The 24,880-nt window shown below is 41.7% G+C and overlaps 1 protein-coding gene and 1 non-coding gene across 3 annotated transcripts in view; both read left to right on the forward strand.

Annotated features, from left to right (window-relative positions):
* SYN1 (synapsin I) overlaps positions 1 to 24,880 on the forward strand; it is a 43,533-nt gene that overhangs the window by 2,845 nt on the left and 15,808 nt on the right. For both annotated transcript variants that reach the window (XM_060088130.1, XM_060088131.1), the window contains exons 2-5: positions 8,620 to 8,677; positions 8,781 to 8,872; positions 10,486 to 10,642; positions 10,815 to 10,904. In XM_060088130.1, the coding sequence (XP_059944113.1) occupies positions 8,620 to 8,677; positions 8,781 to 8,872; positions 10,486 to 10,642; positions 10,815 to 10,904 (397 nt within the window). The remainder of the gene's footprint in view (positions 1 to 8,619; positions 8,678 to 8,780; positions 8,873 to 10,485; positions 10,643 to 10,814; positions 10,905 to 24,880) is intronic.
* On the forward strand, positions 11,190 to 11,296 carry LOC132482828 (U6 spliceosomal RNA). The gene has a single exon (XR_009530992.1). It is a non-coding gene; the product is annotated as a U6 spliceosomal RNA (small nuclear RNA).

Genomic DNA, 24,880 nt, shown 5'->3' on the forward strand with positions numbered 1-24,880 from the left:
TTTCTGGCTAGGTTCCCTCCCCCACATAGTAGCCATCTTCCCAACTGCCCTTTTCCCCCAATTAATCCAAAAAGCATTTATCATTCTTTTACTGTGTCCTGTTCAAACAACGACATTCCCCTCGCTGCAGCAGACTCCTCCACTCTCTTCTCCCTCAATCCATAAAGCATTTATTGAACACATGTTGTAATTCCTTCACTAACACCCACTCACACAGATGCCATCTTCCTGGCTAAATTTGATCTATTGAAGTCAACAAACCTTAATGAAGCCCCTGCTGTATATTGGTAACTACCCTCCTTTAGACTTCCCTTCTTCACTTCGACCCTCCAGGCAGGTCCTTTGCTGACTTTTCCTTCGTTCCATCAAGCATTTATTAATTATCTACCGACTACTGACAAGACCCTTCCCCTTTCCATAATCACAACTCCAGTGTTTTCCACTTTTTTCTTCTAACTTGTCTAGCGAGCATTTATTGAGCATCTGCTGAATTCTGTGAACAATTCTTCCCTTCCACTTCTGTATCCCGAAAGCCCTCCTTTATCCCAGCAGCCACCCCAGTCTTTTCTTCCAGTCAACCTAGCAACCATTTATTTAGTGTCTGCTATAGGCGGGGTGGGATGGGCAAAGGGGGAGAGCCTGTGTACACCAGGTTCAGTGTGAGGAACAGAGACCTCTGAGTCACCAACTTGCAGACATTCAGAACCACGCAAGCTTAGGGATTTCAGCCTGGAATAAAGGAGGAGTTGTGCAAACTCTGTAATGGATTGTACACCTAAGTACAGTCTGATGCCTTACCCACCAAACCTCACCACTCTCATTCCTTCCTGGGTCTTTGAGTCCTGTGTGGTTTAAAGTTGCAGACTCAGAGTTGAGACTCGTCACCTCTTTTTACAGATAATTTAGTCCAGTGTTTTTTAGGCTGTGGGTCACCTCTTGGCTTGTGACCAGCATTTCTTTTTCTTCATGAAATGAAAGTAGAACTATGATAAATAATATCGTTCCATGAAAATAGTAACAGAGTATATTGCACATAGTAAGTGGAATTATTATTTAGCGAAACTGTTACTCCAACAAGAAGTGTAATCAATAATGTATACCATATATATTATGTATATTCTCTAATACATTTGTTATATGATGAGTTTATAGTATATAATACATATATATGTGTATGTTTTTCTTCATGAAATGGAATAGAATAGGAAATATCAGACTCCATTGCAAATACTAAAGGTAATTATTTACTGAAACTTTCATTCTAATATATGCATATTTATACGCATTCTAGGTACTGTAACACATAATATATAATATGCAATATGTTATATAAGACATCCTATATTAAATTTTCTGTACAACATTATATGTCTTATATAATATATATTACATATATAGGATGGGTTATTATGTAAATGTGTATATAGTGGGTTATATATTTCTTCTTGTGGCTTCTTTTCTTAGACTTTCCTGGAAGCAGACCCTGAGACTCTGAGATTTGTGTGCAGATTGATCGGAGAGAGCTCTTGGGAATAACACCTGTTGCAGGGGAGGAGTGGGGGAAGCAGGATTTGGCAGAAGGAAAGGCTGAGCTGTGATGCTTCACAACAGTTGTCCGATCATCTGGGGAGCTGTGGAGCTGGGATGACCCTTCAGAGTTGTCCCAGTTGAGATGGGGTGGCCAGGCTTTTGTAGTCCTGCATCAGTAAGTCATTGGCTGCAGGCTGCCCTCTGGGAGGAGGCATAATCTTGCAGAAGGTGAGTCCCTGCTGCAGAGGGCAGTTCCCAGGGACGGACAGCACTGTGAGCCTTCAGCAGCAGGTATTCCCAGAAGCTGGGGGACAGATGTGACAAGAAGGAGGGGTGTGAAGATCGGGGTGGAGCGCACAGCCTACCCCCTGGACTGCTCAGATTCACTTGCTTTTTAGAAGTAAGTTCACCCATCTGGGAACAGCGTTTCCAGGATTCTAATTGATCTTGCTTTCTGGGAGACACTTGAAAGAACACAGTTAGTTGGACAAACTACAGCCTCCACTGCCATAGTTGATAAATGTGGCATAAGTAAATGATGCATCGTTTCCTTCCTCTACCTCACGTTCTAGATTCCCCTCACCCTCGGCTAGCACCCCCCTCCTTGGTCTCAGTGGCTTATCTGGTGAGTGATCCATTCCCTCATCCTTGAGGGATCCCTGAGCTCCTGGTCCCCATCCCCTCAGGCTGTGGCTGCTGTACTCGTCCATTTGCCATCAGTGTTAAGCAAGGAGTACCGACAGACGCCCAAGCAGATCGCCTGGGGGCCAAACATATTCCTCCCTGCCCCCACTGTGTAACAACAGCCCTATCTCCTCGTGATGATTAGGGTCACGTGCCCCTGCCAAGACAGTGACTCGTCTTCCGTTCCGTTGGCATGAGAAGCCTGAAGTGTCCAGGTAGCAGTCAAAGCTTAGAAGGTAATGGGATTCTTGCTGTGTCCCCTGGTAGCAGTGTTCCCCCTTGGAAAACCAGGACCTCTAACCTTGCAGAACCCTGAGGGAACAGAAAGCACACATTCCAAAAGTGGATCACTGGAATTGATGGTAAGCTGGGCCACTCCTACTTTGACCTCCGAGTCCCCAGACCGGTGTATTCTACCTCTAAAGAGCACAGCACAAACAACAGATTTAGCGTGTACACCGTGTTTTGGAGGATGGTATCCCATTCCTGCACAGTATCACCTCCAAGCTTAGGTCTTAGCTGTGGCTACACCAGGTTGTTCTTTCACTCTATCAGGTCAGCAGCTTCTGGGTGGCGCGGTATATAATGTCACCAGTTGATTCCATGGTCGTGGGCTTGCTTTTGCACTTCCTTTGCTGTGAAGTGTGTCCTTCAGTTTGATGCAATGTTATGCGGGATCCCATACTGGTGGATCAAATATTATGTAAGCCCTTGGACAGGGCTGCTGGCTAAGGTCCTGTAGTCAGGAAAGGCAAACCCATATATAGAATATTCCAGTCGAAATCAGTCATTACTCTTTCCAGAGTGGAAGGAGCCCAGTGTAGTCAGTTTGCCATGGAGTGGCCGGTTGGTCTTCTTGAGGGATGGTGCTGTGTCAGGGACTCCATATTGGTCTCTGGTGCTGGCAGGTTGGACATTCAGCAATAATGCCGTAGGCCTCACATGCTGCCTCTATCTCTGTTACCCTTGCCACTTCATACGTGTGCCCATCTGCCAGCACTGGCTGATTCTAGAAGCTGGCTGACATCATCTGGCTGAGTCATTCTGTCTACCCGGTTGCTTAGTGCCACTTGCAGGGTGGATACTATCTGGTGGGTGTTAACACACTCACTCTGTTTCATCTCCACTCCCGTATGTCCACCCACATTTTGGTGTCCCAGACCTCCTCTTCCCGATCTTCCAATATTGTTCATTCAAGGCCTCTGTCTAATCAGCCAAGCCATTTACCACTGCCCATCAGTGAATATGTATTCGAATCTTGGGTCACTTCTCTTTCCCCACAAAATAGATGACCAGGTGCACAGCCCAAAGCTCTGCCCATTGGGAGCTTTGCCACTGTTTTTCAAGACCTCCGAGTGGGGCTATAGCATCGTCACTGTCCATTTTTGGCTTCCATCCACGTACCAAGCCAACCCATTTGTGAACCAAGCTTAGGCTTTTTCTTCCTTCATCTGCTCGTTGTAAGGTGTTCCCTTAGTGAGATGAGGGAGACACTAATACAACAGTGTGGATGACACGGGCATCTGGGTTACTTGCTCAGGCAGCTTGCATGGTCCTGCCTGGGGTCGATCCTGGCTCCTGGGCCCATCTGACTTCATTACTTGGTGGGCCTGGCAGGACCCAGCTCATGATAGGCACCAGGATACGTGGTTCCTTGGTACCCCACGGTCAAGCATTCTGTCTGTCTCAGGGCTCAGTACTGCACCAGGATTTGTTTCTCAAAAGCTGTGTAATTCTGTGCTGCAGATGGCATGGCCTTGCTCCAGAACTCCAGGCATCCCATAAGCTCCACACTGCATTTTCCCCACTATCCAGTATCGTAGGATCTGCCAGATCATATGCCCTGACTGGCAAGACTGCTCACACCACACCCTGGACCTGCTCAGGGCTGGCAGCCTTACGTGTCACCTGAAATACGGATCGGAACAGTATTTCCAGGTGTGGAATACGCTGTCTCCAGAACCTAAAGAGACCTCTCCTCTGGACCTGAAGAGGCCTTCCTCATGGTGGAAGGTGCAAGATGCAGTGCTTTGCGCGATTATTTGGAGGGGCTGTCCTGGCATACCTTGGCCCACTGAATCCCTAAAAATCGCACTAATGTGGCAGGACCCTGAGTCTTTTCAGGGTTTATCTCCCACCCTCTGGAGTGCATGTGTCTTATCAAGGCAATGTGCTAACCATCTCTTGCTCATCTTGGCCAATCAATATGATGTAATCGATATAGTAGTCCAATGTGATATTCTCTGGGATATACAGATGGTCCATGTCCTCTTGGACTATATGATGACATAGGGTGAGAAAGATAACACAGCCCTATGGCAAGACCATCAGTATATATTGTGGTCAGTCCCACATGAGTGTGAAATGTCTCTGATCCTCTCTTCTGATCAGAATAGAAAAGCAGTCATTCCCTAAGTCAGTGCCCACCTGCTGTACCTGAGATCCTTTAATTTGCTCCAGCAATGACAGCATGACCAGTACAGCAGCTTCAATCAAGGCTACCACTTGGTTGAGCTCGCAGTAGTCCACATTCTTTAGGATCCATCCAGCCTCCTCAGAGCCCAAACTGGTTAATTCAGTGGAGATATGATGGGACTAACACCCCTGCGTCCTTTAGCTCTTTCAGAGGAGCACTAATTTCCACCATCACCCCTAGGATAGATACAATATTGTCTTTGATTTACAGTTTTGATCAGGGGAGGGGGCTATAATTTCCGAGGCATCCATTTGAACTTCCCCACTACCATAGCTCTGCCCTGGCAGGCCAAGGAACTCGTGTAGGGGTTCTGAAAACTACAGATATGTCCATTCCAATTATGTATTTGTGAGCTGGGGAAGTGACCACTAGGTGGACCTGTGGACCCAATGTACCCACTGTGAACAGGACCTGGGCCAGGACTTCATTTATGACCTTATGTCCACTGTGCTTCTCAACATGGCTGGTGCCACTCTCACCAACATATTCCTCACTTTGTAAGTCGGGTATATCCTCTGGGCACTCCCATAGAATAGAGTCAGCTGGTTGGTTTTCCAGACTTAAGTAGTGTATCTACTCTAACACATCTGCTTCTCTGAGCCCTTTGATCCTTTCCTCCACAATCTGCCATGGAAGTCTGGCATTTCTACTTCACTTGGTGTGGGCCACTGTTTTTTCCAAGCTTCCACAAGTCATCCAAAATTGTATCAGCAACATTTCCTGGAGCCCTTGCCATGGTTTTAAGTTCTGTGTCCTGGGAGAGTGCTCCAAGTTCATGCTTCACTCCCTTGGTCCATTGTCCTCAGCATCCAGTCTCAGGCATGCTTTCCCAGCTCCTGCTGATACCTGTTAGCCAGATTCTTCAGCTTCTGTGTATCATTCCTTTCCTTCCTTTGCAAGCTTAGAACCTCTCCAGTCAGGTTGTGCTAGGATTTGACCCTGGTTATTGATCTGGTTGCCGAGAGGGGAAGGGAAGTTGATTCTGAAAGGGGTAAGAATTGTTTTATAAGACATATGCTTCATTCTAGGCCTCTGCATTATTTTCAAGCAGAGGGAAGTTTCTGTATTCTAACAAGGAATGGGCTACTCCAGCAGATCCAGTGGGTTCAGGTGAATCTGTAAGTTCAAGGTGTTACATGCATCTTCCCAGATATCCCCATCACAATCTCAGGGCTCCACTCCTGTCCTTATTTAGGGCCCTGAGCATGGAATAAGAGATGTACTGGGCCTGAGAATCCAACCTTCTCTGAAGTTGTACTACACTTACAGTTAAGTCCTAAGTCTGATCTTCTCCTCTGTCTGCCCTCTGGTTGCAGAAGATTGGGGTTTCCTTAAGTACAGCCAAGGAGGTCTTCTGCCTTTTACATTTTGCTATGAATTGGTGATTATTCACCCTGAGCATGCCATATCTTTCTTCAGCTAATCAAGGGTGTTTAGCGAATAGTCACCCAAGTCTGGTTACCATTTCCCTCACACCTCTCTAGTACCAGGAATATTTCACCAGCTAGTGCATTCCCTTGCACTCGTATCTCATTACAGTCCACCATCAGTTAAAGTTACTGCTGCTTCAAAACCCCATAGGCCTGCACTATAAGTCTCCCACTCAGGAGAATCAACTCCACACTGCATCTTTTCTCACTACAGACATCTCCAGTAACATAGGGTTTGTCAGATCATATGGTTCAAGTGGCATCCTGCTTGCACCACAGCGCAGACATGTCACAGGGCGCTTTGTGTAGCTACAGCACGTCAGGGACTGTTGTGCTCCACCCCCACAAATGATGCTTCATTATTGCCTGCTGGCTGCTGGGTGGCCCAGCTCCAGAAAGGCAGTAGAGTCTTCTTTGTAGTTTGAATTCTCTGGCCCACTGTTTTAGGTTGGGGTCTCTGAAAACAGATTTTGAGGCAGAGAATTGCATGCACAGGCTTATAGGGGAGTCCCTTTGGAAACAGCACCTGTAAGGAGGGCAAGGTTGAGCAGAGGGAGAAGTGGGTCCCCAGTGCGGTTGCATCCAAGGCCTCAGCTGATCCTAAGGGGGAGCTCTAGAGCTAGGATGGTCCTTCAGAGTCAGCCTATATTGAGGCAAAGAGGCTGGCCTTTGTACTCACTCATAGACCAGATATCAGCCATGGGCTGCCAGTAAGTAAGTATAACCTTGGCCAAGGAAGTGCTCTGTGACAGAAGACAATTCCCAAGGGGACACAGCTGTGATCTTTCAACTGATATTCTGATCTTTCAGCTGATATTCAGGGTGCATTGGCCCTGAAGAGATCTGAGCAGAACACCACAGTATCCACTACATTTATGGTCAAAAAAGTTTTAAAAAGTGATATATATCATATATATACACCACAGTATCCACTACATATATGGTCAAAAAGTAGTGTATATATATATATATGTGTGTGTGTGTGTATATATATATATATAGATAGATAGATAGATAGATATATAGATATATAGATAGATAACTTTTATTTATTTATTTTTCCATTCATCGAATTTTTAAAAAAAATTTTTATTGGAGTATAGTTGATTTACAATGTTGTGTTCGTTTCAGGTGTACAGCAAAGTGAATCAGTTATACATATACATATATCCACTCTTTTTTAGATTCTTTTCCCATATAGGTCATTACAGAGTACTGAGTAGAGCTCCTTGTGCTATACAGTAGGTCCTTACTAGTTATCTATTTTATATACAGTAGCATGTATATGTCAATCCCAAATTCCCAATTTATCCCTCCCCCCCTTTCCCCCTGGTAACCATAAGTTTGTTTTCTACATCTGTGAGTCTATTTCTGTTTTGTAAATAAGTTCATTTGTACCATTTTTTTAGATTCCACATATAAGCGATATCATACGATCATCATCATTTTCTAAATGAAAAATGCACAGGTCTAAGAGATTCTCTTCCAACATCTGTGAGGGGACAGTGTCAGTGATGGAGTAGGGGGTAGGAGGGGAGAGGGAGAGAGAGGAGAAAATAGCTGTGCTTGGGGTCTTAGGGGTATGTCAGTGAAATCACTAGGGCTGGTTGTGCTGTGTATATCAGAGACCCTGATTGTGTGCATGTAGGCAATCCCAGGAGTGGCTCATCCCCTCAGCCTTCTTCTACGGGAAACCTGATTGGGGATGAGCTTCTGTCTGTGGAGAAGCCTGTCAGAAAGGAATCCTGGGCCTGGGGGAGAAGCCCATATGGGAATGGGCCCAGGGACAGTGACTTAGCAGTTCGTGATGTGTCTACTGCTGTTCCTACGCCTCTCTGCTCCTGTGGCTTCCCCTCATCCTCAGCTGCATTCCTCCTCACCCTCATCATGGCTGACTCTGGCTTCTGTAGAACCCCCACCAGCCTGCACCCCTCAATCTGCTCCTCCTTTTCTAATGCAGCTGCCCACTCATGGCTGCTGTGTCCCTCTCAGTGCACAACCACACATGGTGAATGTGTTCTTCCTTGGGAAAGGGCTAGAGAGCAGAGAGATGCTTCAGGCCACACAAGCAGACATAGGTGCTGACACATACCTGGGCACACTCCATATATATATACCCCCTAAGGTTCTTTGCCATTTACAAACCTCCATGCAATTTCAAAGTATGTTACACTTTACAAAGCACTCCTTGTTTTGCAAAGCCTTTCAGATAGCAGTGTGACAAGCAGACCGTACTTTGGGAAATGCCTGCTCTCTGTGTTTTAAGAACTTGTTCTATAGTTTGCAATGTCCTTTGACATTTACATACCTCCACAAGGATTACAACAGACTTCATTGTTCACAAAGAACTGTTAGGTTTTTCAAAGTATTTCAACAATTATAAATCACATTATAGTTTCTCTAGTGGCACTGGAGGGGCAACGGGGTCAAAGGACCAGCCTGGGTTTTGTCTTCCTGAGATTGGAGTATTGACGGATGTGCTCTGCTTTTCCTCTTCAGGGCGAAATACTTCAAAGGGAAAAAGATCCATGGAGAAATTGACATTAAAGTAGAACAGGTTAGTTGGGGCAGGTGGACATGGGGGTCAACTGTCCAGACTGCAAACTGAGTGGTCTTTTTTGTGTGATGTGAGTGAATCCCTGATTTTTTTTTCTTCCCAGGCTGAATTCTCTGATCTCAACCTCGTGGCTCATGCCAATGGTGGATTCTCTGTGGACATGGAAGTTCTTCGGAATGGGGTGAAGGTTGTGCGGTGAGTGTAAAAAGGTTACCTTGGTGTTATGGGGGAGGCATAGGGCTCCCTTAGAGCTGAGGGAGAGTCCCCACCTCCCCTCCCATCCTTCTGTGAGCAAGAACTTAGGCACATTGCAATAGCCAACCTAAGTATCCATCAACAGATGAATGGATAAAGAAGTGATACACACACACACATACACACACACACACACAATGGGATGTTATTCAGCCATGAGAAAGAAGGAAATCCTGCCATTTGTGACAACGTGGATGGATCTTGAGGACATTATGCTAAGTGAGATAAATCAGACAGATAAAGAGAAATACTGTATGCTATCACTTATATGTGGAATCTGAAAGAGCCAAACTAATAGAGACAGAGAGTAGAAAGGTGATTGCCAGAGGCTGGGGGGTGGGGTGGAAGAATAGGAGAGATGTTGTTTAAGAGTACAAACTTGCAACTGGTAGATAAATAAATCCTAGAGATCTAATCCACAGTACGGTGGATACAGACAACAATATTGTATCATAATCAGCAAACCTGCTAAAAGACCAGATCTTAATTATTCCCACCATGAAAAAAGAAATAATTATGTGACATGGTAGAGGTACTAACTAATGCTACAATGGCAATCATATTATAATATATAAATGTATCAAATCAACATGTTATACACCTTAAACTTATACAATAATTGACATATAACGTGCCCATTATATTCCAATTTTTAGAAAAAGAACTTAGGCACAGAATGTAAGGAGATAGCTTCTCTTCTGGAGAAGAGCCAAGGATCCCAGAAGACCACAAGCCAAACTTTTCAGTTATTGGATTGGCCAAAAAGTTCATTCGTGTTCTTCCATAACATCTTACAGAAAAATCCAAACGAACTTTTTGGCCAACCAAATATTAATTCAACAAACACTTCTTGAGCATCTACTGCATGCCAGGTGCTGCTCTCAGCATTTTACATTCAACAAATATTTATTGAGTATCTATTGTGTGCCAGGAGCTGTTGTACATGCTGAGGTCCTGGCAGTGAACAAAACAGACCCCAAAAAAGACAAAAACCCTCTGCTCTCATGAAGCTTACATTCTACTGTGGGATACACACAATAAACAAATAAAGAAGAAAATGTCAAAGTGCTAAGAAAAAAATATCAGCAAAGGGATGTAGGGATTGGTGAAGTGATTGGGGAAGGGTCTGCAGTTTGGTTGGGGGTAGACCAGTAGTGTGAGAGACATTTGAGGAAAGACCTGAAGGAGGTGGAGGAGTGGGGCATGTAGAAATCTAGGGAGGAAGCGTTTCAGGCAGAGGGAATAGCCCATGTAGAGGCCCTGAGGCTGGAATTTATTCTGGGCAGCATCCTATGTGACTGGGAGCTGTGAGAGCTGAGCGGGCAAGTTGCGAGCTCACCTTGGTGAGGAGAGGAGCAGGCAGGAAAGGCTTAAGAGGGCCACCAGGTGAGGAAAGGCACATGTGGTGGAGGGAACAGCTTGTGTATGTGGCTGAGGTGAGAAACCACTGTGTAGTTTCTAGGAGCTGTGGAGATTTCAAGACTTGACCTTTATTCTAGAGGTGGTGGGGAGCTTCTGGGAGGACCATCTACACTCTACCCTTGCCACCCCAGGTCTCTGAAACCAGACTTCGTGCTGATCCGCCAGCATGCCTTCAGCATGGCACGGAATGGAGACTACCGCAGTTTGGTCATTGGGCTGCAGTATGCCGGAATCCCCAGCGTTAACTCTTTGCATTCTGTCTACAACTTCTGTGACAAGCCCTGGGTGGTAAGTGACAGGAAGGGTGCTACTGGCAGAGGGAACAGCTCATACATGCATGTGGGAGCTTGAAACCACTGTGATCTGGGGGAACGGAGGAAGTTTGGAAGCTTGGAGTCCCAGCTTGGAGACTCCCTCCAGGTAAAGGGACTTGCTGACCCGTCTCTCCTGCCTCTCATAGTTCGCTCAGATGGTTCGACTGCACAAGAAACTGGGGACAGAGGAATTCCCTCTAATCGATCAGACCTTCTACCCCAATCACAAAGAGATGGTGAGTCTGGGGAAAGGGAGTGAGCTGGAGGGAAAAGCATCATGCCTATTGCAATAGTATTGCCAATGGATGTATTACCAGTGGTATGCTATCAGAAAGTGCAGCCGGCACATGCACATGGAGGGTGACGTTGCTTCGTGATAGGGTTTATTACTACCGGGAATTTACTATGTAGTTACAAGTGTGATTAAATCATTGATCCTGTTATAGTATCTATTCTCACCAGTATTAAAAAACTGATTTCTAATGTAAATTAACAGAATTAATGTAATGATTCAGATTATAGTGCTCACTTCGGCAGCACATATACTAAAAGTGGAACGATACAGAGAAGATTAGCATGGCCCCTGCTCAAGGATGACATGCAAATTCATGAAGCGTTCCATAATTCTAAGATCCCACATGCCTCACGGCCAAAATACCGAAACATAAAACGGAAACAATATTGTAACAAATTCAATAAAGACTTAAAAAAAATGATGCACATCAGATTATGTTACATATACAAATCAAGTCACTGTTACTAACATTACCAAATATTCCTCCTGATAGAAATGTTAATAGTGTTTCAAATTAGGATTGCCAATAAAAATTATCAGTAGCAATGTTAAAAATTAGATTACATACAAATAGAAAATTGGATTGTTGGCTACTTTTACCACAAATATAATCACTAATATTATAAATTATAACCAGTATTACAAATTACTGTTATTGATAAAAAATTGTGAGTACCAATGTTACGAATTAAATTATATTATAGTTCCTAATAGAAGCTGAGTAATTATTACTAGTATCATTGAAGATTATAACTATTATTACAAATTATTATCAATATTATAAATTATGCTCTAATCTAAATGATAAGTCCCTGTTTTGAATTATGTTATACTTAATAATAAAAACTGTATTATCATTACTAATGTCATCAAATATTACAACTAAGATTACAATTTATTAGTGTTACCAATTAAGATCATCAATATAAGTGATTAGTACCTATGTTGTGAATTAAGTTATAATTACTAAAAGAAATTAAACTATTAGTACAAACATTGTAAAGTACTGTTACAAATTACTGCCAATGTTACAAATTAAGATTACTAATATAAATTATGAGTACCTATGTTTTGAGCTATCCTACAGTTACTAACAGAAATCATTATTAATATGGTTAACATCCAATTGATATCATAAACAATTACTAATATTAAAGTTATGTTTACTAGTATAAATTATGAGTACCACAGTTATGAATCAGGTTTTAGTTACAAATAGAAATTGGAAAAAAAAAAGAAATTGAATCACCATTACCAATGCCGACAAGTTTTTTACAATGTTACAAATTATGTTTACTTATATAAATGATCACCAGTTTTATGAATTAAATTACAATTAAATATCAATATTGACCCAGCCTTACCAACTTAAATAAACATTGGTACTAATATTAAAAATTCTTACAAGTATTACAAATTATGGTCACTGATATAAGTCGACAGTGCTATGAATTAAGTTTACTAACAGATGAAGATCAAATCATTAGTTCTTAGGAAACCAAGTTTGTTTATCATTATTATTATTTTACATTCACTGAGAGACAGTATAGCTGGCTATGGTTAAGAACATGGACCCTGTAGTCAGAATTTCTGTATTGTAATCCTAGCTCCACAACTTATTAGCTTCCAAACATAAGAAATGTTAGTTAAATGCTCTGTGCCTCAGTTTTCCCATCTGTAAAATATGGGTAATAATAGTTCCTGCCTTACAGAGTTAATGTGAGAATTAAATTATTTAATGAACATAAAGTGGTTACAACAGTGCATCTGACATTTATTAACTGCTACCTAAGTGTTGATGAAGTTCCCTTCTATTCTTTATTTGTTGAAGTGTTTTTATCATGGAAGGATGCTGGACTCTGTCAAATGTTTTTTCTATGTTTATTGATATGATACGGCTTTTTGTCCTTTATTCTATGAATATGGTGTATTACATTAATTGATTTTCATGCAAATTGAGCCACACTTGCGTTCTTGGGCCAGATCCCACTTGGTCTGACATATAATCCTTTTTATATGCTATGGGATTCAGTTAGTATTTTATTGAAAATTATGGTATCAATAATCATAAGGGATATTGATCTGTAGTTTTCTTATGATGTCTTTGTCTGGTTTTGGTATCAGGGTAATAGTAGCCTCATAGAATGAAATGGACAGTGTTCCCTCCTCTTCTATTTGTAGGAAGAGTTAATGAAAGATTAGTGTTTATTTTATTTTTAATTTTAATTTTTTTTTTTTTTTGCGATATGCGGGCCTCTCACTGTTGTGGCCTCTCCCGTTGCGGAGCACAGGCTCTGGATGCGCAGGCTCAGTGGCCATGGCTCATGGGCCCAGCCGCTCCGCGGCATGTGGGATCTTCCCGGACCGGGGCACGAACCCGTGTCCCCTGCATCGGCAGGCGGACTCTCAACCACTGCGCCACCAGGGAAGCCCCCTATTTTTAATTTTAAAATTTTTAAAATTTTTAAATTTTTTTGCTGTGCCATGTGGCATGTGGGATCTTAATTCCCCGACCAGGGATCAAACCTGCACCCCCTGCAGTGGAAGCATGGAGTCTTAACCACTGGACCTCCAGGAAAGTCCCTAGTGTTAATTTTATTTTAAATGTTCGGCATACTTCACTGGTGAAGACATCTGGTCCTGGGTGTTTCTTTGTAGGAAGTTTTTTTGTTCTTTTAAATACTAATTCAATCTCTTCACTTACTGTAGGTCTATTCAGATTTTCCATTTCTTCTTGAATTAGTTTTGGGAGTTTGTGTCTTCCTAGAAATTTGTCCATTTCAACTAGGTTTTCTAATTTGTTAGCATAGAATTGTTCATAGTGTTCTCTTATAATCCTTTTTATTTCTTTAAGGTCAGTAGTTATGTCTCTTTCATTCCTGATTTTAGTAATTAGTTTTCTCTTTTTTAAAATCTTAGTTTAAATAAATAAATAAATAAATAAAATCTTAGTCTAAAAGTTTGCTTATTTTGTTGATCTTCTCAAAGAACCAACTTTTGGTTTCATTGATTTTCTCTATTGTTTTTCTATCCTCAACTTCATTTATTTCCACTCTAATCTTTATTACTTCTTTCCTTCTGCTTGCTCTGGTGTTTGTTTTTGTTTTCTGTATAGTTTCTTAAGAAGATTAGGTTATTGATTTGATATCTTTCTTCTTTTTAAATGTAGAAGTTTACAGCTAAAATTTCCATATAAGCAATTTTTGTATGTTGTCTTCATTTTCATTCATCTCAAAGTATCTTCTAATTTTCATGGTGAGTTCTTTGACCCATTGGTTATTTAGGAGTGTGTTGTTTACTTTCCACATACTTGTGAATTTCCCAAATTTCCTTCTGTTATTGGTTTCTAATTTCATTCAGTTGTGGTCAGAGAACATACTTTGTATGTTTCAGCTCTTTTACATCATTGAGATTTGTTTTGTGGCTTAACATATAGTCTGTCCTAGAAAATGTTCTATGTACACTTGAGAAGAATATGTATGCTGCTGTTGTAGGATGGAATGTTCTATAGATGTCTGTTAGGTCTAGTTGGTTTATAGTGTTGTTTGGGTCTTCTCTTTCCTTGTTTATCCTCTGTCTAGTTGTTTTATCCATTATTTAAAGTGAAGTATTGAAATCTCCAACAATTATTGTTTTTTTGCTTTTTTTAATTTTTTGGCTGCATTGGGTCTTTGTTGCTGTGCATGAGCTTTCTCTAGTTGCAGCGAGCGGGGGTTACTCTTCATTGTGGTGCGTGGGCTTCTCATTGCAGTGGCTTCTCTTGTTGCAGAACACGGGCTCTAGGCACACGGGCTTCAGTAGTTGCAGTGCGTGTGCTTAGTAGTTGTGGCTCACGGGCTCTAGAGCACAGGCTCAGTAGTTGTGGTGCACGAGCTTAGTTGTTCCACGGCACGTGGGATCTTCCTGGACCAGGGATTGAACCTGTGTTCCCTGTATTGGCAGGCAGATTCTTAACCACTGTGCCACCAGGGAAGTCCCAACAATTATTATTGAATTGTCTATTTCTTCCCTTCAGTTCTGCCTGTTTTTTTGTTTCATGTATTTGGGGCTCTGTTGTTAGCATATATGTTGATAATTGTTATATCTTCTTGATGGAAGTATAAATTATAACCAGTATTACAAATTACTGTTATTGATAAAAAATTGTGAGTACCAATGTTACGAGTACCAATGTTACGAGTACCAATGTTTATCAGTATAAAATGTCCTTTTTTATCTCTAGTAACAATTTTTGTTTTAAAGTCTATTTTATCTGAGGTTAGTATAGCCATTCCAGCTCTCTTTGTGTTACAATTTGCATGGTAAAACTTTTTCCATTCATTTACCTTCAAGTTAATTGTATCTTTGAATCTAAAGTGTGTCTCCTATAGACAGCATATAATTATGTCATGTTTTTCACCTATTTTGCCTTTTAATTGGAGTGTTTAATTAATTTACATTTAATGTAATTACTGATAAGGTAGAATTTATGCTCGTAATTTTGCTATTTGTTTTCTATATTTCTTATGCCTTTTGTGTTCCTGTATTCCTCCATTAATGCATACTTTTGTGTTAAATCTTTTCCTGTGTGCCATTTTAATTCTCTTGTTTCTTTTTCCATGTTTTTTAAAAAATTATTTTCTTTGTAGTTTCCCTGGGGATTACAATTAACATTTTAATTTATACCACTCTCATTTTAATTAAAACCAATTTAATTTCAATAGTATTAAAAAAAACTTTGCCTTTTTATAGCTTTATTCCCTCACTCTGCCTTTGTGCTATTATTGTCATACAAATTACATCTTTACACATTATATGCCCATGAGTATAGACTTATAATTATTGCTTGATGCAGTTATCTTTTAAATCAGACAGGAGGAAAAAAGCATTACAAATAAAAAATGCATTCACACTGTCTTTTATATTTATCTATGTAGTTACCTTTACAGGTGCTCTTTATTTCTTCATGTGAATGTGAGTTGCTGTTTAGTGTCATTTCACTTCAGCCTGAAGGATTCTCTTAGTATTTCTTGTAGGAGAAGTGTGCTAGTGACAAATTATCTAAGTTTTTGCTTATCTGTGAATGTCTTAACTTTTCCTTCATTTTTGAAATATAGTTTTGAAGGATATAGAATTCTTAGTTGACAGTCTTTTTCTTTCAGTGCTTTGAATATGTTCTACCACTGCCTTCTGGCCTCCAAGGTTTCTGATGAGAAATCAGCTGTCAGTCCTACTGAAGATCCTTTGTATGTGAAAAGTCACTTCTCTCTTACTACTTTCAAGATTCTCTCTTTGTCTCTCACTTTTATAGGTTTGTTTATGATGCGCCTAGATGTAGATCTCTATGATTTATCCTATTTGAAGTTCAGTGAGCTTCTTGGATGTACAGATTAATCTTTTTCATCAGATTTGGGAGGTTTTCAGCCATTGTTCCTTCAAATATTCTTTATTTCACTTTTTCCTCTCTCCTTTTAGGACTCCCAATATGTGTGTGTCGACATGCTTGTGGTGTTTCACAGGCCTCTGGGGCTCCAGTCATTTTGTTTATTGTTTTCTTTCTGCTTCTCAGATTGGATAATCTCAGTCGACCTATCTTCAAATTCGCTGATTCTTTCCTCTGACAGCTCAAATCTACTGTTGAGCCCCTGTAATGAATTTTTCATTTCAGTTATTGTGTTTTTCAATTCCAGAATTTCTATTACTATCTCTTTATTGATAGTTTCTATTTGTTAAAACACCATTCTTATACTTTCATTTAGTTCTTTAGACATGATTTCCTTTAGTTCTTTGAAAATATTCCAAGTAGTTGATTTATAGTCTATTAATTCCAACATCTGGACTTCCTCAGGGACAGTGTCTACTGACTGCTTTATTTTTCTGTGTTTGGGTCATACTTTATTGTTTCTTCGCATGTCTTATAAATTTTAGTTGAAAACTGAATATCTTAAATTATATAACGTGACAACTCTGGAAATCAGATTCCCCCTCCTCCCCAGGGTTTGCTTTTGTTGTTCTTTGGGGGGTTTTTTAGGGACTTTCCTGAACTAATTCTGTAAAGTCTGTATTCTTTGTCATATATGGTCATTGAAGTCTCTGCTTTATTAGCTTAGTGGTCAACTAATGATTGGACAGATATTTCTTTAAACACTTGGATATAGTAAGTCTCCCAGCCTTTGCTGATGAGCTCTGAGGGCACGTTGGGGGCATGCCTTCAATGTTCAGGCAGGCTATTTACAACTTTGCCTTAGCCTTTACTTCCTGCCTGTGCAGAGCCTCAAGGTCAGCCAGAGATCCTAGGCATCCACACAGCATTATGCATATTTATGGCTTTCTAGATTCCTAGGAATATGTCAGAACTTTCAAAGCCTCCTATGAATGTTTTATTACTCAGATTTTTCTGTTAGGTTTTGGTCAGCTTGTTGATTGTCTTAACTGTAATCGTTGCCTCAAACAGCTGCTGTGTTTAACAATTGCTGCTGATTATTTTTGAAAAGCACCCCCAAGAAAAACTGTTCACACCAGGTGAATTCTGAGTCAGGTCAAATAGACACGTCCTGTGAATGGAATTTTCTGGGGAAGTGCCATACAGGTCAAATAAAGATAGTTTCTGGGAATGGGGCTTTGGAGGAACTCCTACCCTGTTCTGTTTCCTCCATTGGCTGCTAGCCAGCCTGCTGTGTTTTCATCAGAATTGCAAGGGTGTTGATTTTAAAATCTCTTGTGGAAGTGGGAAGAAGAGAATGGGAACAGGAAAAGTTCAAATGCCACAAAACTTACTGTTCTTAGTGAGATTCAGCCTTTTTCTTCAATAAATGCTTCCTGAATTATTGTAAACCTCTGGTCAGTTTCCAGAGTTCTGATAAAATTGATTGTGACAATTTTTACCAATATTCTCATTGCTTTTATGGAGGAGAGGATTTTTATAGGCCCTTACTTGGCATTTCTGCCAACATCACCTCCAGGCATATCTTGTTCTTTCACAACCCTAGGATAATGGTATTTCAAAGCCAGGATCTGGGAGCTAGATGTACTCATTGCTACTGGAATGTCCTTGCTTCTAGAACTTCTCATTGTGCAGAGCTTAGGAAATTTCATTATATATATATGAAATATATACCTATGAAATTTTATATATACATATATATGAAATTATATGAAATGTGTTCATACTGATACTTTTTGGGGTTTTTTTTTTTTGGCTATACCATACGGCTTGTGGGATCTTAGTTCCCCAACCAGGGATCAAACCTGGGCCCCCAGCAGTGAAAGCGCCAAGTCCTAACCACTGAACTGCCAGGGAATTCCCCTGATACTTTCTATTTTTTTTAGAATTAACTTGTTTTATTTCTTTATAATAAACTTATCAACAGTAGCGTGAGCAGTGACTGCCTTCTTTTCATGGCATACCTGATTACAGGGAGCCAACATTATTTCTATGCTTTGTAAATTGTCATCCTCCTTGCCAAGTTTGGATCAGCCTTCCACATTGGATCCTTTGTGTTTTCAATGTCATGAAATTCCCCCAGAGTTTTGTTAGTCTGAAATTTCCTGGCTGTGTCACTTCATCTGGGGCTTCTTCAGAGTTTACTTCACACACTTTCCTCCTTCCTGCATCTCTGGGAGAAGGGGGGATGTGAGCCTGAGAGGAACAGAGGCCATGGAGAGAGGGTCGCCCTTGACTGGTTCAAGATCACACGCGGGAAAATGGAGGGAGAAGGGTCTGGATTTACACGCCTTTTACCCGCAGGAGGTGCCTCACCACATTGTCTCACTGTGCAGGTTGGCTCCACTGAAGGAGAAAGGGTACAGATCAGCAAGTCACTGGAACAGCAGGAGGGAAACATTCCTACCAGTATTAGTGTGGTGTATCTGATGAAAACTGTTTTTTTCATTCTGGGCAGAAGCTCACAGGATCCTGGTGATCAGCAATCAGTTGGACCAGGGAACTGGGAGAAGTTTCTTCTCTTTGAGCTGGGATCCCCGATACTTTCAATTCTAATCCCAACACAACATAGGGTTCCTTCTAGCCTTCCCCCTTTCTATATTTATATTTCTCTTCTCTAACATTGAGAACCCTAGCTTCCAACATCATCAATATATTTACTCATTTGCTCAATCCTACAATACACAGAAAGTATTTTTAGAATTTCAACATCCGTACCACTGTGCAAAACAACTGTAGTAAGGTATAGCTTGAGATTTGTTTGCCCTTTTTATGTCTTTAGATGAGGATATACAAAGTACTGTATTCAAATGTTACATGGTCTAGTTCATTTTGTCATTCAACATGGTTATATTATTCATGTTATTTCAAATATAGTTTGTTTCCCTTTATATTAAATGTTAGGTTTTTTCCCATCTATACTGACTTAATTTTATGCATTTAAACGTAATATGTAAGCATGATTCCAAAAGTTAAAATATAAAAAGGCATACACAGATAAAATTTTAAACCTACAGGAAATGGATAATTTTCTAGGGAAACACAGTTTACCAAAATCGACCCCATTTGAGCTTAACAGACCAATTTCCATAAAAGAAACAAAGTTATTAAGGAACTACCCCCTAAAAAAGCATCAGGCCCAGATGGTTTCACAGGGGAATTCTACCAAAGTGTTAGAGACCAGTTAATCCCAATGCCACATAAATTGTTACAAAGAACAGAAAATGAAGAGAAACTTCCACATTATTTTTCTAAAGCAATTATAACATTGATAACACAAAAAGAAAAGCATAGACCATTTTCAATCATAAATATCAATGCAAAAATCCTAAATAAAATATTAGCAAACAAACCCAGAACTAAATTAAGAAAATAAGATAGCATAACTGTGTAAGTAAATTTCCTTCTTGGAATGTGAGGATGGTTTGTTATAGGTAACATATTAATATAATATAACATATTAATAGATCTGAGGATAAAGTCATATGATCATTTCCATAGATATTTTAAAAGCCTTTAACAAAGTTCAGCACCCATTATGATAAAATCATTCAAAAACAGAAATCAACTCATGCCTTCTTAACATAATCAAATTTGTATACCTCAATCTGAAAGTTATTATCAACTTAATAGGACAACATTGAAAGCATTTCCACTAAGGTCAGGAACAAAGCAAGGTGCCCACTGTCTCCATTCCTTTTCAACATTGTACAATACTTAGAGGTATTAGACCAATGCAGTTAGACTAGGCAAAGCAATTATAGATGCAAGAATGGGTAAAGAGGATGTAAAAATATCTCTATTAATAGATGATATGATAGTATATCTGGAAATCCTCCAGAGAACCAATAACAAATTCAAACAATAAAATAACTTAATAACATAGCAGAATATAAAATCAACATACAGAAATCAGTAGTTTTCATATACACAAACAACCAGATAGAAGAGAAAACCCCATTTAAGGTAACAACAAAGAAGATAAAATATTTCAGGATAAATTTAGCAAGAGGTGTGCAAACTTATATGAGGAAAAGTTTAAAACACTCCTGAAAGACTCAAAGGTAGACTTACACAACTGGAAAGGCATTCCTTATTTGTGGATAGGATTAATTAACATCATAAAGATGTCAGTTCCCCTTCTTAGGTCTCTATTTTTAATTTATAAATATAATGTGACCCCCAAAATATACCTATAAGCTGTTATCTGGAGCTGGACAAGTTGATAGTAGAGTTCATATGGAAAAGCAAACATGCAAGAATAGCTAGGAAAACCCTGAAAAAGAAGAGCTATGAGAGGGGACTAGCCCTACCAGCCTACAAGGAGTTTAATGCATTTGCCAGCAAACATTTTATGAAGCTTTTCTAATTTAAACAATATGATGCTGACACATGAATAGATAGATTAACAGACTAAAAGAAGAAAAATTAAAAACCCAGATTTAGATCCATGTACATATGGAAATTTAGTAGATGATAAAAGTGGCAAGCTTTGTTTTTGACATTTAAGTTCTTCATCCATCTGAAGTTGATTTTCTTTTTCTGTTTTTTTTAGCATTCTTACAAACATCTTTATTACATGTTTTCTTTAAAGCTTTTCTACATGCATTACAGAGGGGTCATCACATCCATTCACTTACATTATGCTGTTCTCAGTGTAGCAATCAAGTAGCACTTTTCCAAACATCTTTATTACATGTGTTCCTTGAAATTGATTTTCATATACAGTGTGAGATAGGTAGGGATCCAGTTTCATCTTCTTCCTTATAGGCAACACTTTTTTCCCCACTGATCTGGTATGCCACCTCCGTCATATCCTAAAATCCTATATATGTGTGGGGCAAGTTCAGGACTCTCTGTTCTACTCCGTCGGTCACTTTCTCTATACCTGTTCCAGTGCAGTACTGTCTTAATAACTATATTTTCTCATTAATTCCTGATATCTAGTAGGGCAGACGCACCTCCTGGCTGTCTGTAGCTGTGCAGAGGCTATTTTTGTCAAGGGACAGAAAGAACAGGACTTCAGAGGCCAGGAAGAAGACAAAGTTAATGGTGGGTAATGGTGGCGAGCGGTGGCAGAAGCATTAGACTTCCCACAGGCCAGCTTGCCTCCCCTATTTCCTCTGTTGTCCCCAACCCTACTGTGCAGAATGGAGGGGCAAAAGCTAGGCCTGGGTTTGTGGGAGCAGTCTTGCGCCACCCCGTACTTTGAAGCTGGAAGACACATATCAGGACTCTGGCCCCCCTACCCCATCTACTCCCATCCAGTTTGGAGACCACCAGGAATCTTCAGGGATACTCAACTCAATGTGTCTAAATAGTCACCGGTCAGGGGTGGGGCACAGGGAAGATCTTGTGAAGCACAGTTTGACTTCTTTTCACCCCGACTTCCCTAGCCTGGTGATCTACTTACATCAACTTGGTCATGCAGACATAGAGGGTGGGGTGCTATGGGAATAAGGACTTCCCTTCCCTTGCTACCTGCACTCCAGGTGATTTGTGGCTCAGCAAATATTTGCAGAGGGTTCATGGTGTGACGGGTGGAGTCCAACACCAAGGTCTCTCTGGATCCAGTCCCCTCTCTGAGCCCAGGATTCATGGTCCCTGTGCTATGAGGAAAGAGAGGGTGCTTTGGGGTGAGAATCAACAGGGTCAGGGATGTGGGGATTGTGTGAAAAGAGAGAGAGCAGGAGTGAGGGAGAAATTGAAGTAAAGAGAGAGGGAGATATTTCAAGAGGGTGGGGGTTTCTTTTTCTTCCCTTTCTTTTTTTTAACTTATTATTTTTTTATTGAAGTATAGTTGACTTAAAGTATTATATTAGTTTCAGGTGTGCAACATAGTGATTCACAATTTTTATTGATTATACTCCATTTACAGTTATTATAAAACATTGGCTATATTCTCTGTGCTGTACAGTATATTCTTGTAGCTTATGGGGTTTCGTTTTGAGGGGCCAATTTCATTGAGGTATAACAAGTTTGGAAAAGGGGACATATCATAAGTGTACAGCTCATTGAATTTTCACAAAGTGAGCACACTCCTGTCTTCTGCACCCAGATCAAGAAACACAACACAAACCAGATAGATCCCTAGCACAGTTAGAAGCTGGTGGTCTTTGGGAGACTTGAGGGGGTGGTGGGGGGAGGTTGATGGGCTTAGATTAGTTTGTGATGTTGAAGGAGGTGAAGTGTCCCCAGCCCACTGTGGCTGAAGAGAAGTCTGGGTCCAAGGCCAGAGGCTGTTGTACAGGAAGATTCAATAAAAGATATCAGGTCACCGGGGAAGACAGCCAAGTTCATGGCTCCATGTTCTTCTTGCCAGTGCTCAGATAAACAGAGGTCCCTCCACGGACACTGTGCAAGGTTGGGACTCAGGTATGTGGCTTTGCAGGGGTGGCAGGGAGGCACCTGGGGGTGGTTGGGCAGGGCACTCCTCCACTCGCTTCTCCTCATAGCTTCTGCTCCTGGAAGAGAAGGGCCACAGACGCTAAGGATAGGCAGGGGAGCCAGGGACCCATGAAAGGGAAGAGCAAACAGTGAGGAAACAAAGAGGAGTGGGGAGCAGAGAGGAAAGAAGAGAGCGAGGAGAGGGCGCAGCAGCGGGGGGAGGGATAGAACACAGAGAAGGAGCTGGGGCAGGGGATCAGGAGAGGAAGTAGGGACGAGCAAACAGGAACAGGGAGCAGAAAGAACAGAGAGGAGCTGGAGCTGTGGCTGCAGGCATACCTGAGGGGCACACTCAAGGCCTAGCATCCTTACATGTAGACATTCAAGATACCTTCCTGATATACTCCTCCCCGAGCCCCTTCCAAGGCTACACAACTCAGTGCAGGTTCCCAACCCTCAAAGAGCCTAGAGGGGATGGATGCCATGTCCTGATGGTCAGTAAAGTGTCATTTGGCTGGGACAGATTGTGATCCCCAGGTGGTCAGTCCCAAAGATCCAGGGCATTATGGGTCAGGGACAGAATTTGCTGTGGTTGGCTGAAATGAGGAGCACAGTATCCTGAGGTTGGGAGTATTTGGTGGAAGAATGCCCCAGGGAGGGGCACTTTGTTCCAGGGCTGGGACGGAGCCGGAAGTCTGAGGATGAGGAGTCCATGCAGGGTGGGGACAGGCTGGCTGACCTGAGATAGAAGACAACTTCTCCCCATGGATGTCACCACCACTGTTCTTGGTGGGTGTGTAGATAGATACAACCACATTGCTCTTTATATTTGGGTACTTTCATGACCCAGAGTTTCAGGACCCCTTTCAGAACGTTGATTGTCTGTGGTGGGGGGGAAGAGAGAGGGACACTGGGACTGAGGAGCATTTATGGGGTGAGTGGCTGGGTCTTAGTATCGCATCATTAGCTTTTGGATCTCAAAGACCCACCCTATTCCTTCAGTCAGAGCAAGGTAGGGGCTTGTATTTTGGTGGGGAGGTGGGTACAGGGAAGAGGTGAGCAGGGTGCCCTGGTTACTTGAACTCATGATCTCAGTGAGAAGATCCAGGAATTAAGCCACAAGGACTAAGGGTGGGAGAAATGTGTCAGGGGACCCCTTGGGGTTCAAACATTCAAGATTTTCCCCGTCCCCAAGACTCTTGGGAAAAAAGGGTTTGCAGAGCAGCTACCATCCAGGTTCAACCACCTCAAGGGGCTTTATCCACCCTTCTGGAACCTCACTGTGAGTCCCTGCATCGGAGGCTTCTCTGAGGTCTACCCAGACTTACCCATGTCTGAGTTACAATAAACAGTATGAGAGCCAGCCCAAGGGTGGTCAGGGACAGAGCCAGGAGCAAAGCAGGGACCAGCAGGAAGTTGGTACTCATGGCAAGGACCTGTAGACACAGTGGGGGTGGGGGGAGTTGAAGCATGACTTTTCCCTGGCCCAGCTCACCCCCAATCAAGAGAAGATTCAGGGAACATTTAATTAACACTACTACTTTCCAGGGGCCTGGGGTCAGGGGAGGCCCCCATGGTGTGGTGGGGGGAAAGGACACTGAGACTGGGCCTCTGGTACCAACGGCCCCACCTCCATTCATCAGAGCTGTAGCTCTCCACAGAGGTTCAGCAGGAGGCCCAAGCTCAGTGGTGGATAAATAGTCAACAACAGGGAGGTGCGGCCTGGGCACTCCTGCGCATTTGAACCCTCTGTTTTACTCTTAGAAGAGATCATGTCTACAGCCTTCTATTGGAGTGGGGATTGGTATTTGGGGCTTGTCTGGGGTTCTCACAGCTTCTCATGCAGACTTTCAACTAATCTCTTTTTTAAACTCCACCTTCACCCCTACATCCAGAGAGAACTTGTGCCCTAATCACTTCCTTTGGTGGACGCTCTACAGTATAACTGGGGTTGGTCATCAGATTTCACCACTACTGGCACAGGAAGTGTCCAAGGCTGGAGAGTGAGATATAGGTGTCAGTATTGATAAAAAGGAAGGGTTGTTCGTATAGAAATCTGCCTCTTCATCTGTCATTGGGGGGTGTGGAGAGATGTTTCAACATATAGG

The sequence above is a fragment of the Mesoplodon densirostris genome, chromosome X, assembly GCF_025265405.1.
Source record: "Mesoplodon densirostris isolate mMesDen1 chromosome X, mMesDen1 primary haplotype, whole genome shotgun sequence".
NCBI lineage: Eukaryota > Metazoa > Chordata > Mammalia > Artiodactyla > Ziphiidae > Mesoplodon > Mesoplodon densirostris.